Here is a 15,175-nt window from a genome sequence, read left to right on the forward strand (position 1 = left end):
AAAGGTTCACTAATGATCAAGTATCGGATCAGACTGAATACAAGTTACAGATGAACGCATCCTGCTACCAATGACCTCTACCATGAGATCATCTTTGCTACACACATGGCTGTAACTTTATCTAGTTATTACTTCAACTCATTCAGAACCAAGAAGGGGGTTTAATGACCACTGTGTAGCTCTCTAAACTTCCCGATGGACATATCATGAGGTTTTCATTACATTACTAAGAAACAGCAAGTTGCAAACTTAACAATTCTCTATGATCAGGTCACTGATATCAACAGATTTTTAAGACGATATACACTAGATCTCACACTTCATTTTCAGGGTAACAGTTTACAGTCACAAGTAAGGTCCAATGCTGGTCCAACCAAGAACATAAAACTATTCAATATGAAAGTGAACATCAACCAGAACTAGAATTTGCTAAATCTAAGGATAGACCAGTAATATGCCATAAGTAGTTCAATATAGTCTGATGCGATGTAAGAAAAACATTTGGAGTGAAGAAGAGGAGGGTCTGGTGCGTGAGCGGAAATAAAGCTGAAAGTCTGAGATGGGAGGTGCAGACAACAAGGAAACAGAGGAAGAAAACACCATGGAAGAAATACAAAAACAGGCACAGATGCAAAGACAGGATTACCTCCTCCTTCCTGATCTGTGGGGGAGCTGGGTACGATGATGGGGGTAGATCGGGAAACATCGGGGGAAGGAGGAACCAGGTCAGAAGAATTCCTACACATGGAAAGAGTTAAAGATCAGTAGATGCAAACATTCTCCACTTTGCTTGATTCACTGTCATTTGGCTTTTTTCCATTTTAGATCTACTTCTCCAGGCAACATAGTAGATTCATTTCAGGTGTGAGAAACTAAATGTAATGACAGGTACACAGTTCAAGAAATCACAATTCTAATCATACAGTTTCTATGCTGCATAAGCTACAGAGGTAGGTAAAAAAAAAAGCAAAGTTTTTTAAATTTTTTTTTTAAGTGTTATTATTGTGTAAAATACCTTTCATAAAGAATGGTTTAAACCGACTGGCTGGTTTCACCTTCTCATTCAGATTTCCCTGTATCATATTTGAGTGCAGGGAGGCCGAGCCTACTCACTCGAAATATAATGCGAAGTATCTGGATAAAAGTCTGCATTAATATTAATAATAGAGCAGGTCATGTCTTAAATGGGTATCAGAGCCTTGAAAAAGGGTAAGTGCGAGAAATGGCAACACCTTGATGTAAATACACTGTATGATTAATCCAGAGAGATCGTCACCTCTCCCAAGGGGGAGCCACTACCTTTGGGACTAGAGAGGTGAGCCTGCTATACTTAACACCCCTTAGGGGACAGGTAAGCTTTGATACTTCTGGAGGGGAACCCCCCCCTAGATAAGACTCCAACCGGGGTATAAGTCACTAAACACCCCCCCTCCCCCAGCAAGCATCAACACCTGTTAGGAAAGATGCTCCTTTAGGCAGGTTTTCTTTCATATTTTATGAACCCCCAAACTTTTTTGTTTTACATTTTTTCCTGACATTTTACAGAGATGTGAAGCCTTCAGCTTCACTTCACTGGCCATTTTGCAGATTTGTTACGGGGAAACCGACTAGTCCTTCAGACTGCCAGTACTAGGAAACTAGGTTTCCCTTTTGTGTTGGTTATCTGTTTGGGTAACTTTTTCATATTTCACACAGCAGCTTTCAATGCAGTGCGATGGGGATACTTTTGTATCACCATAGACTTACACCAAAGGGATTCTTGGTTACTTTTAAATGCGCCTAAAGACAAGCGGGTGGCAGCAGTTAAATTTGTATAATTTTAGCTATATTTTTAGTCAGATCTGTGAGAAAACAGAAGGTGTCTCACCCAATAGTCCCGAGAGATCTGTCATCCAGGTGGCCAGGACATGGCCATCGCTTTTGGATCCAGTTCCTGGGGCTGGATCACCTGGGTGAGGGGTCTACGGGAGTGGGACACCGGATGGTGAGACGCGGTATCCCCTTCCCTGTAACACCTTTACCCCCATCCTATCAGATAGGATATGTAGGAACTCTACCAACCCCCCCCTTCCCACTCCCCTTTCCAACACAAACACTTTCACACGGACAGCCCTCTATGGGAGAAAACAGACTAACACCTGAGCAGTGTACCTGACATGTCCCAATGCATTGGTCAGGCGAGGCCAGGCAATTAGTGACAATTACTCACACCAGACTTCCATTAAACTTCGCCAAACGGATAAAAGGCGGAGAACAAGAGCACACTCTGAGCGAGGCAAACCACAAAAGGAAACAGCAGTTTCGAGTCGGCAGCTGAATGAGAGAAGAAAGATGGCCAAACAGGAAGGGATTGCAAGGAGGGAAATTCCATGGACCTTTCCGACAAGAAACCGTTACTTTCAAGAGCCCTTGACATTAAAGCGTAAGACCAGGAAACCAGGCTGAAGAATACTGTATCGCGTGTCAGAGATAGCCAGGGCCCTTCCACGGCATTGATCAAGACGGGAAGAAGGAGCAGCCGCTGTGGTACCGCCCTTGGCTCCAAGAACACAGCAGCATCAGTGAAATCAACATAGTCGGTTTGTTGGGCATACAGATAAAATACTGGTCTGTGTTGAAGCCAAGGTTGCAAGCAGCAACATTGTATGGCAAGCGCTGGAACGAACATTGTTAAACTGCTTGTGATGACAGATGCAAGTAAAGTGGAACTACTGATGAGTGTTTGAACTTTGAAAAGCAAGATTACGATACCTTTGACAGAGTGTTCCAGCACTGTGTGGGTGCTCAATGGAACGTCTCTAAAGTATCATGCTGAGAAGTGGCAAAAGTGAAAGTTAAAGGGTTGTATCTAGAGGAGAACAGAGAATTGTGAATCGAAATGGTCCTGCGATGGGTCAAGCAAAATCCTGCGCACAGTCTTCAATTTTGATATAGTAAAGAAAGTTTGGAAAATTAGACAAATTCGGTCCGAGTGTCAGCTTTCCACATTATATTCTTCACATTTTCAAGGGTCTTAGGAAATGTGGGCGTTTAAGGCATTCATTCTGGAGAAATAGAAGGGGAGTTTAGTTTAAGTACTAGGTTGTCTCTGGATTTAGTGTAGCAGTTTAAGGGTTAAGGTTTGTTTTCCTTAACTGTTCATCATTCAGAAAGACTTAGCTCTCCCAGGCCAAGATGGTGGAACTACCTTTAAACAGTGATTGGTTCAGACTTGTGTAGTCATCATTGTGTTGTCACTTGGAATCTTCAGTGTAATTCTAAACTGCCTTTCATTAAAGTTATCCTCTGAGTAGGTCATATAATTGTTAGCTCCAGTAAAATAAAGTTTAAAGTTCCCCATTTAAAAGGTGTAGATTATTGTTACTGTTTAGTTCTAGCCCAATCTTGTATAGCAGTCAAGAAAGACGTTTGAGAAGTGTGCAGCAGAAGATAAGCCTGAGAGAACCAGATTGCTGAGCAGCTGATCTGTTATGTCCACAGAATACAGACTAAGCTAAGTGATCCACAGTTAAACCCATTACCATCTGAATAGAGTTAGAAATCTAAGAACTTGGAACTGTGAATATTGTATAAAGGACTTGAGAAAGGATTTGCCAATATTCTTAGAAACGGTCTAGTTAAGGAAATAACAGAAAGAAAGTTGAGTTTATCTTCAATTCATTTATTGCATGTTATTTTGTATAAGCGTTACTAACAGGGAGTGCGGATCGGAATCGCTGTGTTTTTACCATTGAATTAACTTTAGAAGACTTACTAACATTAGTTTTAGATTTCGTTACGGGAGTAAGCATACGGCGCATACTGTACAAAGGATCTATGAAGCGCGCGAGTTAGAAAAAGGACCTTATGACATTGCGTGTGCGTCGCGGCCATTTTGGATTTTCATTAGACTTTCTCTTTTCTTCGTTGCGTTCCGTTACGAGATACTTTTGATGAAAGACATTCTTGGAGGAGACGCAGTGTTTGAATTTAAATAAAAGCTGACAAACAGATAAAGAGACTTTAATTATAGCATAAGAGGTAATCTAAAAGAAAAAAATATTGAAAGGAATTACACAGGAGTTTATTGAAAATTAGTAGTAACAGTAATTTTCTGGCCAGTCATTTTAAAAGACTTCTAGAAGATAAGAGAGAGTGAGAGAGAACGAATTGAAGAGGAAGTTTGTTTAAGAGAATTTCAGCATCAACAAGTACAAGCTGAGAAAATCATTTTAACAGTAATCTGCAGTCAGCACTAGAATTAATTCAGAAGCAGCCTAAAGGCAATCAAGCTTAGGCAACAGGTAATACGAATAAACTTGAAGAAAAGTTACTTACTTTAGAGAGAGTTCAGTAAAGTAGTGAGATTGAGAATTATTATTTAAAATGTTACTTTCCTTTTAGGATCACTACTGAACAGACCATTCCAGTGAAGACAGACTGAAATATGAGCAGTAGAAGTTCCTGAGTTTGTTATTTTCTCCATTCCCCTTCCCCCTTGGGTTTGCCTGTCCAATAGTTGTATGGTAGCAGGATTGTTGGGCTGGCAGGCTTAGGGTGTCTGGAGGGCCAGCTTCACTCCTGCAGAATCCTATAGCATCAGTTTCTGACACAGAGCGCGGCAGAGGGAGACCAATAGAAGGTGTTGCGGTAAAGTGGATCTGAGCCCTGCGGAGGGGGAGGCGGGGTGAACAGTGAATCACCAAAGAAGTTGTGCATGAGAGAATCCTGAGGAGAAACAATCTTTCAATGTTTGTCACATTAGGCCCTCTGAAATAAAAGACTTTGAATGGCAGAGAGACTTTGGCACAGACGGTCCTTATACTGAGATTGAAACTACATCCTCATGCTAGAAAAGCCAGAGTATGTGCTAAGCTTGAGTGTGTCCTGTGCTGAAAACGCGGGGAAGGGAAGCGAACGGCTCTACTATCCTGACATATAATTTCTTGAACACTTTTTTTTTTGTATAACATTGTTTCCCACACCATTTGTATTTAGAAGTAAGAATAGGCAATAGGTCTATTAGCATACAGCCTTTTATTTTGACAGCACACCACTAGGACTGCGTTATTATTTGATGGTTGTAGCTTGCTCCCATCTTTATATTTAGGATTAGATGGGCGTTTTTCAAACCCAATTGAAGGTCAATAAACACCCTTGAACTGGGATACCATGCCATCCTTACAGGTCATTCACGTTTACTGAGTTTGGCCACCAACTGCGGCCAAGGTCCAAAGATGGTCATGCCACGAGATTCTTTGCTTGTTCTTTGGCCATCTTCCTGCCTTCTCAAGTCAGGAATTCCCTTTTACGGTAATGCACTTTCCCGGGAAAGCTGCTGTTTTTCATGGTCTGATGCATGCCATGTATGCCTGGGATCAGAAGTGGGCTGGGACTGTCTGGTCCCAATCCACATACTGGTGCCAGTAGGTCTAGTGTGCATGCACAAGTCAGCCCCACAGTGGTCCCCGATTGGACCAGTGCTGGTGTGCATGAATGGTGCAGATCCTTCTGATGGAGGGTTGAGTTCGATTACTGAACTGAATTTAGAATAAGAAGGAGTCCTGCAGCCATTCCAGCAGATCAGAAGAGGAGCCAAGTATCACGTGCAGCTGTACAGACGGCGTATCCTGAAAAGACTGGCGACCATTCCTGCTGCTGTGCCGGTGAAGCCCTGCTAGACTACCTGATCTAAGAAGATCCTTGTTGGTGCTTCAACACTTTAGACTGGTGGGATCAACCAGTCTCAACGCTGTCTTACGATCCTGCAGCCTTCGAAGTGTCCCTGGACCACCCAGTGGACTGGCCAGTGTTAGGGAGAATTCTCTGTTTAGGCTGAATGTCCTAACCTAGTGAGTCCCCCAGCAGCTTTGCTGGATTTTTGGGGTTTATTTTTTTCTCCTACCAAGAGTGAGACTCTTTTACCCTCACTCTTGGACATGATTTGAGTGTGTTTCTTTGAATCTAGATGTGTCTAGTGGGCTATGGGGTCTTTTACTCCATAGGGTTTCATGTGTTTTTGTGATGCATGTTACACAGCACCCTCCGTGCAGTGACACAGGGGTGTCATAGTGACCCCCCAGTATAGACTCCATACCCTGAGACTGACTACTGTCTCCCAGGGCATGTAAAGTCACCATTGACTTTACTAGTCTTAAATTCTGAACAGAACCAGTACAAACAATCATATTGTGGACGTGCTGGCTGGGGCAATTCGATTGCCCCAGGGTCTGTTAGTCGAGGGGGCACGTCTCTGTCCCCCCTGATCGAGTTTTGGCTGGTGGCAGTGGATACTACTTTTTATATTCAACCGCGAATATTTTCCAATGGGATTTCCCATTGTTTTAGGCTATCTTTATTTAATTATTTAAGGTAGCCTCGAACATACCGCCGGTTTATTTAATTAATATTAATTCTCCGGTTGGTATTTTTTTGGCAAAACTTGATTCTAAAATGGCATTTGTGTTCTCTTCTGTGACTCCAACCCAAGTCGAGCCCTTTGTTCCACTTTTTGGCGGGCTTCTCCACAGAAGCCCTCCAAAGTGGTGCCACTATGTCTGGGGTACTTAGGCGGGGTGGAGGGGAATTTAGGCACCCTGGACTGAGTTGCCTAGGCAACTCAAGTCGCACTCCGTCCTGATTGGCCCAAGTGGTGAGCCGGCCGGCTCACCACTTAGCATTTTTCAGTGACAGCTAGGCTGAGTGAATGGGGGCTTGCTGCATAAAAGCAGGGCTTTGGGGACTGGAACTTCAGAAGTCGCTACAGGACCTAAGAATCCGACGAGGGAGAAGCTGAGCCGACCTCCCACGACACCACGACCGGTGGAGCCCTGCTGGACCGTCTCACCACTTTTCCCAACGACAGAGGAGATCTCCCGCCGGAGAGTCTTCTTCCTTTGACTGGTGGGGATAACCAGTTTCACCGTCTTTCCGCTTTCCCGACGTATCTCGTGGCCGCCTTGCCCGTGCTAAGCACCCCGGCAACCGGGATACCACGTTCGCGAGATAAAGGTACCACCTTTTACCGGAAAACTCTGCGGCTGGTTTCTGCCCTGGTAGTGCAACGACCTGCATCTTTCCTCCACGTCGAGATCTTCTCTTCCCCTGGACGACGCCGCAACTTGCAACCACTACCAGGAACAACTGCCACCGCTGGAGGATCCTTCCCACTTAAGGTACCGTGTCCCACCTGGCTTCCCTTGCAACCAACTGTACGAGGTAGATTTAGCCCCCGGCTTTCGAACCTGGGTTAGCCTGGGACACCCTGGCTAAACTTTTCTAAAGCCTCTCTAAACTCTTTTCTGAACCCTCTGCAAGACTTTCTAAGCCTAGAGTAACTGTGTGATCTTGGGCGCATTTGTGCTCTGCTCTCTCTAAGAGTGGGCCCAGGCATTGGACTTTGGCTCACCAGTGACTTTTGCTCTCTGCCTTGCTAATAGTGTTCCTGAATCGTAGAGTGGTATAATCCTGCATATTCTGTCTTTTTCCCTCCCTTTTCCACAACCTTAGTAGAGTGCAATCTAGTTAAGCGCTCACCTCTGTATGAAAATAAGTGGTGTCTTACTGTGATTTTCTAATAAGGGGAAAAGGGGTGTATAAATCATAATAGTAACTGTGTTTAGAATATTTTACAATAAGAGTGCTGGAGTGTTTCACTGTGTGTTTATAAATAAATAATTATATACTTTGATACCAAAGCTCTGGTCAGTGTTTGCTTGCATTATTGTATCTAAGTGCCTATTGAGTATACTTTGCATACTGCCTAACTCTTCTTGAGGGAAGTCTGACTGCTCAGCCACAGCTACCAGGTAAATCTGGGTGGTGCAGACTGCTACCAAGTGGGTTTACTGCTAACACCTGTAGTCTTAAATCTTTTGCAGTGGTCCCTAAGGGAACTGCACAGGTTTCTGCCTAACAGCCAGCTCTGTGCTAAACGAGTCACCATTCCGTGTTTTGTCCCGGAACTTCGTGTGTCTCCAGCTAATCCTGCAAGTCGCCTTCCTGCCAAGTTTCAGTGTCCCAGCATTGACGGGCCCTGTTCTAGAAGGCTTCCTTTGTTTGTGACTAATGAGATGCCTGCTGTCGCCCGTGACTGGCCATCCCCCATCAGGTAGAGTGCCCTGAAGAGTCCTGCATCAGTGCCTGCTGCATTTCTCCAATGTAAAGGGTTGCACTCCGCTCCTGGACCCGAACGGAAACCTTGCTTGCACCTGCAGCTCCTGGGCATCTTCTACTGGATCCAACGGCGGGAAAACCTACCTCCAGTGAGCCCCATTCGACCTGCCAAGTCCTTTGGGAAAATCTGAGTAAGAGCGGTGGAGTAGTCGCAATACTTACGGGTTCCCCCATCTCCATTATGAAGAACTTTTTTTTAACTATTCCATTCCATTGCTTTTCAAACGCCTGTAGAGAAAAGTGCTTTAGAAGCTAGGAAAAGCTATTTACTTACCTATAAATCCCTTTGAAAGACTTCTGGATCAATCTTCACACACACAGGAACATTTCCTAACTTTACCCCAACTTTAAAGGCACTTTGTGAACTTTTGGGCCCAAGGCCCCATTCAATTTAGGGTTGGACTGATAAAGTTAGGGCTCCCATTCCTGTGGACTGGTGATACAACTGCCTAAGTACTTATCTTTTCCTTGCAGCTATTGGGCTGATTTATATGCATTGTATTAACTGTGGCTGTACATGTTTCATATTTTAGAGTCTTGTGTGATAATATTACCTGCTCGATTCCATTTTCCATAGTGTGCTTTTGGGTCTATAATAAGTATAGTATTGTTGTACTTACTATCTCGGTATAATCATTGTGTATTTCACTGTGTGGACTCATTGTGGACCCATAACCCCACTAACCTTTCCTGAGACTTACCCTTGACCACTCTCCAAGCTTACCTTGATTGGGTTTGGATAAACTGTCAGAGTCCCATGTTCACTACAACTAGGGTAGCCTCCTAAACTCTGTCCACCAGGCCAGAGTTTGGAAATCCATCTTAACAACACCTTTGTTGGGTATGTAGGTGTTGGAATTTGCAATAACCATGTACACCCTTTACTAATGGCTGTCTTGGCTTCTGACAACAGATATGTCCAATCTACTATGAAGGCTAAGAGAGAGAGACGTGAACCAGCCCACTGAATGAGCCTACATGGAACAGCCAATCATGGAGGAGGCGGAACATACCCTGCGGATCTTATATGGGCCAAAGACACAATAGGAGGTGTGGCCGGAGAGCGAGAAGGAATGCCAGTGCCAGCGGGTAGGACTGAAGTGTTTGGTAGATTTTCCTTTTTAATGCATAATCTCCATCTGTGAGCCCCCCAGCACTTTTTGCTGCACTAGTGGATTTGTTATCAGTTATGCTGAGCGGGTGGGAACCTTTTCCCCACTCACTTATTGTTTTACACTGTCTGTGTGAGGTTTTTATACCATTCTCTTGGAGTCATGCTTGCCTCCAGGTTTTCTGGCATCTGTCATGTACTATTGCAGCACACAGCACTTTCTGTGCAATGCTGCTGGGAGCTCTTTGAGCTGCCTTTATTTTTCCTGTGATAACATTTGGTAATAGATTCATCTGAGTGGCTGGTGACAGTGGATGTTTTTATACCATTTTTGTGAAACGTACATATAAGGCTGCCGTCACATCTGCTGCAAGGGGCACCTGAGACACCATTGATCCAAAATGGATCCAGTCATCTTTTTTTGCCAACTCACAATGGTTTGTTCTTACTTGGTCCTTCTTCTGCCGTGCCGGGTGGAGAGGTCCTGATTTCACTTTCGTCATTGGTGGGATCATTTTGTGAAGCCTGCCAAGGTGCCAGTGTGTCGGTGGACAGAAAACGGGGGAGGACTCTGAACCTCCTCTGGTCTTTGCCTTTTCCAGTGCCTGCCTGGAATAAGTTCCAACCCGGAAGCTGGCTGTCCCACCCAGAGTTTGAATGGTGCATGGGTGCCAATTGGCTAGGTTCCCGGATAAAAGGCCTGGATCCTGGTGCTGGAGTTAAGCAGACCACTGGAACCGAACAATCGACGAGGAAGAAGAGGAGAGACGCCCAAAGCCACTTCCCGATGACCAGAGTTGGCATCTGTGCAACCGCTGCTGTGCGATCCCGCCTTCCAAGCATTAGGAGAGCCCTGTTCGTTATGTTTTTCTAAAGTACAATTGGTATTGGACTCTACAAGACTTATCCCTTAGTTTTAGGGCCCCAACTTCTAATATAGGCCTGTACCACCCAAGGTTGATAGAGTGACAGAGCAGCCAGGCTTATCTTAGGAGGAGGAATGTGAGCTGTACTTCAGTACAAAGAAATCAGAAAATGCATAGATACAAAGAAACATTTACACACTTGTAGTTATATCAAAAATAGTGATTTATGTTTTATATACACACAAGGTACTTGGAAACTAAAGGAATTGTGTAACTAGCAACATCAAACGTACATTTAGAATAGTAAGGAAGGATAAAGCAGGTGAGTACATTGTTAAACACTTTTCTTATCCACACACAGAGTGACTTCAGTTAAGGTCAGTAAAAGTACTTATTTTAAATTAACTCTGCATTACTCAAGTAACAACCGCAGGTAAGCAATACTTGTAGCAACTCTTAAGATTTAGGCAGTCTTTTCCACAACCAGGAAGGAGTTATTCAGTTCAGGTTGGGAGGGAAATCAGCAATGCCAAAGCCAAAGGGTCGGAAGATTTACTGTAAGAGAACCAGCAACGCCAAAGTCAAAAGGAGATCAATAGTTCTGATGCAAATCTTAGCACAGGTATGTAACAAGTTAGTTGGTCTTGGTAAAAAGTACAGGAGTGTATGAGCCTTCCTGTAGGGCACAAGCCGTCAGGCATGGGTTACTGCAAATGGGGGAACACAAACAGTAGAAACAGTGCTCCAAAAGCAAAGGAGCGACACAAATTGCTTCAGATAAGATTACCAACAGCCCCACAGTACCTTGAGAGTGAAGACGATGATGCAGATGGAAGCCTTTTGGATGCACGGCTGCAAACACAGCCTCTTGGATCCTTGGTCGTGGTGACCAAAGGGGGGGGACCCTTGATGGGCTCTTGCAGCACTATTCGAGAGAGGGACACGCCAGCAAAGAATTTGGTTTGTAGTTTTCGTGCCTTTTTCTCAGCACCAGTAGTGAACTATCACCGCTGGTTGGAATCCTCTTTGTTTATATCGGTCCTGCACTCTGGTGAAGGGACTCTTGAGGAAAGGATTAGTGCTTCTGGAGGTCCACACGGATGCCACCAAAGTTCCAGAGAGATTCAGCAACACGATGCAGCCCAAGGTTGTCTAGGTGCCCTGGATGAACAAGTTACGTCTTACCTTGTAACGTTCTTTCGATGGGATGTTCCTCCGACGTATTCCTTATCTTAGATATCTCCTTCCAGCTTTGCTGGCCTCGGAAAATTTTTCTCTAGAGGGCGCTGCGCGTCGACGTCCGCCGAGTCGATGTCCCTCGACAGCCGCCGTATCGACGTCATCCTGCCTATAAAGGCCGCGTGCAGCATCCGTTGCTCAGTTCCGTTTTGTAGCCCACAATTTTTCTTTCTGGACTAGACTAATCACCCTGAAGGAGCGTAAGCTGCAACAACAAGGGAAGTAGTACTGCGGGGATGGATGGGAGAGTCGATAAGGAATACGGAGGAGGAACATCCCATCGAAAGAACGTTACAAGGTAAGACGTAACTTGTTCTTGGAAGGGATTGTGTCCTCCAACGTATTCCTTATCTTAGATAGGCTCCCAAAGCAGTATTCTGTTATTGGAGGTGGGAGTACTGACTTCATGCTTCCTTTTATTGATGAATAGAGTGCAACACTGCCCTTCCAAACCTAGTCTCTTGACTGGAGGAGGAATCCAATTTGTGAAATCGTGTAAAGGTATGGACGGACGACCATGTGGCAGCCGCACATATGTCTTTAACCGGCACTCCTCTTTTGAGGGCCGATGAAGCTGCAATACCTCTGGTCGAATGAGCCCTAAGATTTTGAGGGGGCTCTTTTCCTGCCAGTTTATAACATTCCAAAAAGTCCAAAATGGCTAGAATTATCCATCTGGAAATGGTCTGCTTAGTTATCGGTAACCCCAGCTTGTGACCTGCATAGCCTACAAACAGCTGGTCTGCTTGTCTTATCCTAGCCAGTCTACTGATGTAAAAACTTAAAGCCCTTCTTGGGTCCAGCCTGTGTAACCTCTCTTCCTCTTTCCCAGGATGAGGAGGAGGATAGAAAGATGGCAGGGTAATCTTCTGAGTGATATGGAATTCAGAAACCAACTTTGGGAGGAAATTAGGCTTCACTTGCAGGACAACTTTGTCTTTGTGAAAGATTGTATGAGGGGGTTTACAAGAAAGAGCTTGTAACTCGCTCACCCTTCTAGCAGATGTAAGTGCTATTAATAAAACAGTTTTAAGGGTAAGAAATCTTAACGAACAAGAATGGAGTGGTTCGAAAGGTGTGCCCATCAGGAAAGTTAGGACTAAGTTTAAATCCCATAGGGGAACCTGGAATGGTCTTGGGGGATAAACGTTAGTTAACCCCTTTAGAAACTGTATTACCAAGGGTAACTTGAAATAGTATGGTTCTTCCGCAGTGCGCTTAAAGATGGATAGCGCTGCGAGATAGCTCTTAATAGTGCCAACTTGAAGGCCTGAATTCGCCAAATAGAGTAGGAAGGACAAAACCATTGGTGTACAACATGAAAAGGGGTCGATATTCTTTTCTCTACACCAGCTGCAAAATCTGTTCCAACGGCAGCAGTATAAAGACTTTGTTGCTGGCCTCCTTGCCGAAAGCAACACCTCCATAACATCATCAGTGAGATCCCAATCCTTGTACCTCAGCCAAGCGTGAAGGTTGAGGGTTTTGATGTCTGGATGGAGAACCTGACCTCCCTTCTGTGAGAGTAGATTCTCTCTGAGTGGAAGTCGAATTGGAGGGCAGATGGACAAGTCTAGAAGGTCAGGGTACCACGTTCTCCTGGCCCAATCCGGGGCAATTAGGATCATGGTTTTCCGGAATCTTCTCAACCTCCTGATCATTTGAGGAATGACAGGGACCGGTGGGAAAGCGTACAGAAGCGGAAACTCCCAGTCCACTATGAATGCGTCTCCCAGAGCTCCTCTCGGGGGAAATTCCCTTGAACAGAACAGATCGCACTTCCTGTTGACGCTGGTGGCGAACAGATCCACCTGAGGGGTTCCCCAAAGGGCGAAGATCTCTTGAAGGACTTCCTGAGCTAGTTCCCACTCGTGGGAGACTGTGCTCTGCCTGCTCAGAGTGTCCGCTGTCAAGTTCTTCTCTCCGGCTAGGTGAACTGCCGATAGAGAGATTCCTTCTTGGATTGCCCAAAACCAGAGCTGCATCGCCTCTCTGCACAGAGGTAGTGATCCTACGCCTCCTCTTTTGTTGAGGTAATGCATGGACGCTGTGTTGTCCGTCATTATCAGGACATTCTTCCCTTGTACAGCTGGCAGGAACGCCTTCAGCACAAGTCTGATGGCCCTCAGCTCTAACAGGTTGATATGTAGTCTGGACTCCGATGGAGACCAACGACCGCTGATGGTCAAGTCGTTGGCGTGGGCTCTCCAGCTCGTGAGTGAGGCATCCGTGACTACTGTTATCTCCGGCCAGGGTTGCCAAAACTGTTCTCCTTTCAGAATGTTCTCCTGACAGGCCCACCACTGAAGGTCTCGAGCCACCCTGTCGGGAACCTGAAGAAGATCTGTCATTCTTCCTGAGAATTGTGACCACTGAGTCCTCAGTGCCCACTGGAGGGATCTCATTCTCAGGCGAGCCTCTGGCACTAGGAAAATGCAGGATGCCATGAGGCCTAGCAACCTCAAAAAGTCGAAGGCTGGGAGACGTTGGGCATTTTGGAACTTGGTAACCATCTGTAGAATATCTTGAGCCCTCACCTCTGGTGGCGAGGCTTTTCCCAGGGAAATGTCCAGGATCGCTCCGATGAACTGGAGTCTCTGCGATGGTATCATTTGTGACTTCTTTAAATTGAGGGAGAAGCCCAGTCTGTGAAGGGAGTGGCAAACGTGATTTAGCTGGATCTGAGCTTGTTCCGAAGATACAGCCCTGATCACCCAATCGTCCAGGTAGGGGTAGACGTGAATCCCTTCCCTCCTTAGACTTGCAGCCACTACCGACATTAACTTGGTGAAGACCCTCGGGGCGGAGGTCAGCCCAAATGGCAGCACTCGAAATTGATAATGAAAGTTGCCAATTGCGAACCTCAGGTATTTCCTGTGTTTGAGATGGATAGGCACATGGAAATAAGCGTCCTGAAGGTCCAGAGATACCAACCAGTCCTGGAACCGAAGGGCCTGAAGGATCTGAGAAAGAGTTACCATCTTGAATTTGTCTTTCCTGAGGAATTTGTTCAATTCTCGCAAGTCCAAGATGGGTTTCAGTCCTCCGTCTTTCTTTGGAATGAGAAAGTAAGGGGAGTACCAGCCCTTGTTCCTCTCTGCTACAGGTACCGGTTCTATGGCACCTTTCTCTAGCAGGTCTAAAATTTCCTGCAAGAGGAGCGGATCTGGAGCTTTTTGAGAGCTGATCCCCGGTGGATGACTCTGAGGTATGCGTAGGAGAGGCAGGCAGTAACCTTGGGCAACTGTTTCCAATGCCCAAGCATCTGACGTGATAGCCTGCCATTCCGCCAGATGTTGAGTTAACCTGCCTCCTACAGGTGTCCTGTGAGGGAAGTCCTCAGAGTGGTTTTGGGGCAGCTGATGCAGATGCCGATGGTAAAGAGGCACCTGCTGTTGCTGCAGCTTTTGAACATCTACCCTGTCCACCTCGGGTAGTTCTTCTTTGTCCCCTTTGAGCCGGTCGTCCTCTACCTCTTCCGAATGCGGAGTAGAAGCGAAAGGACTTGCCCCTCGCAGAGGTTCCTGTGGGACGAAAAGGTGTCCGACGGATTGCAGCGCCTAGGGATTTTGCTGCTGCCTTTGATGTTTGCAGTTATTTTAAACTGTCATCCGCCTTTTTCCCAAACAAAGAAGAGCCATCGAATGGCATGTTCAAGAGCCTGGCTTGCACATCTGGGGCAAAACCAGACTTTCTCAACCAAGCGAATCTCCTGGTTGTTGTACTTGCTGCCATTGCTCTGCTGATACTGTCAGCTGAATCAATGCCCGTCTGGAGGGATTCGCACATAGCGTCTTTACCGTCC

At 45.6% G+C, this 15,175-nt stretch overlaps 1 protein-coding gene across 5 annotated transcripts in view; it reads right to left on the bottom strand.

Annotated features, from left to right (window-relative positions):
- The window catches only part of TP53BP1 (tumor protein p53 binding protein 1), a 429,855-nt gene that overhangs the window by 246,641 nt on the left and 168,039 nt on the right, over nucleotides 1–15,175 (bottom strand). For all 5 annotated transcript variants that reach the window (XM_069625154.1, XM_069625150.1, XM_069625153.1 and 2 more), the window contains exon 10: nucleotides 647–738. In XM_069625154.1, coding sequence (XP_069481255.1) covers nucleotides 647–738 — 92 coding nt within the window. The remainder of the gene's footprint in view (nucleotides 1–646; nucleotides 739–15,175) is intronic.

The sequence above is a fragment of the Ambystoma mexicanum genome, chromosome 11 (assembly GCF_040938575.1).
Source record: "Ambystoma mexicanum isolate Mex_15411 chromosome 11, UKY_AmexF1_1, whole genome shotgun sequence".
Classification (NCBI taxonomy): domain Eukaryota; kingdom Metazoa; phylum Chordata; class Amphibia; order Caudata; family Ambystomatidae; genus Ambystoma; species Ambystoma mexicanum.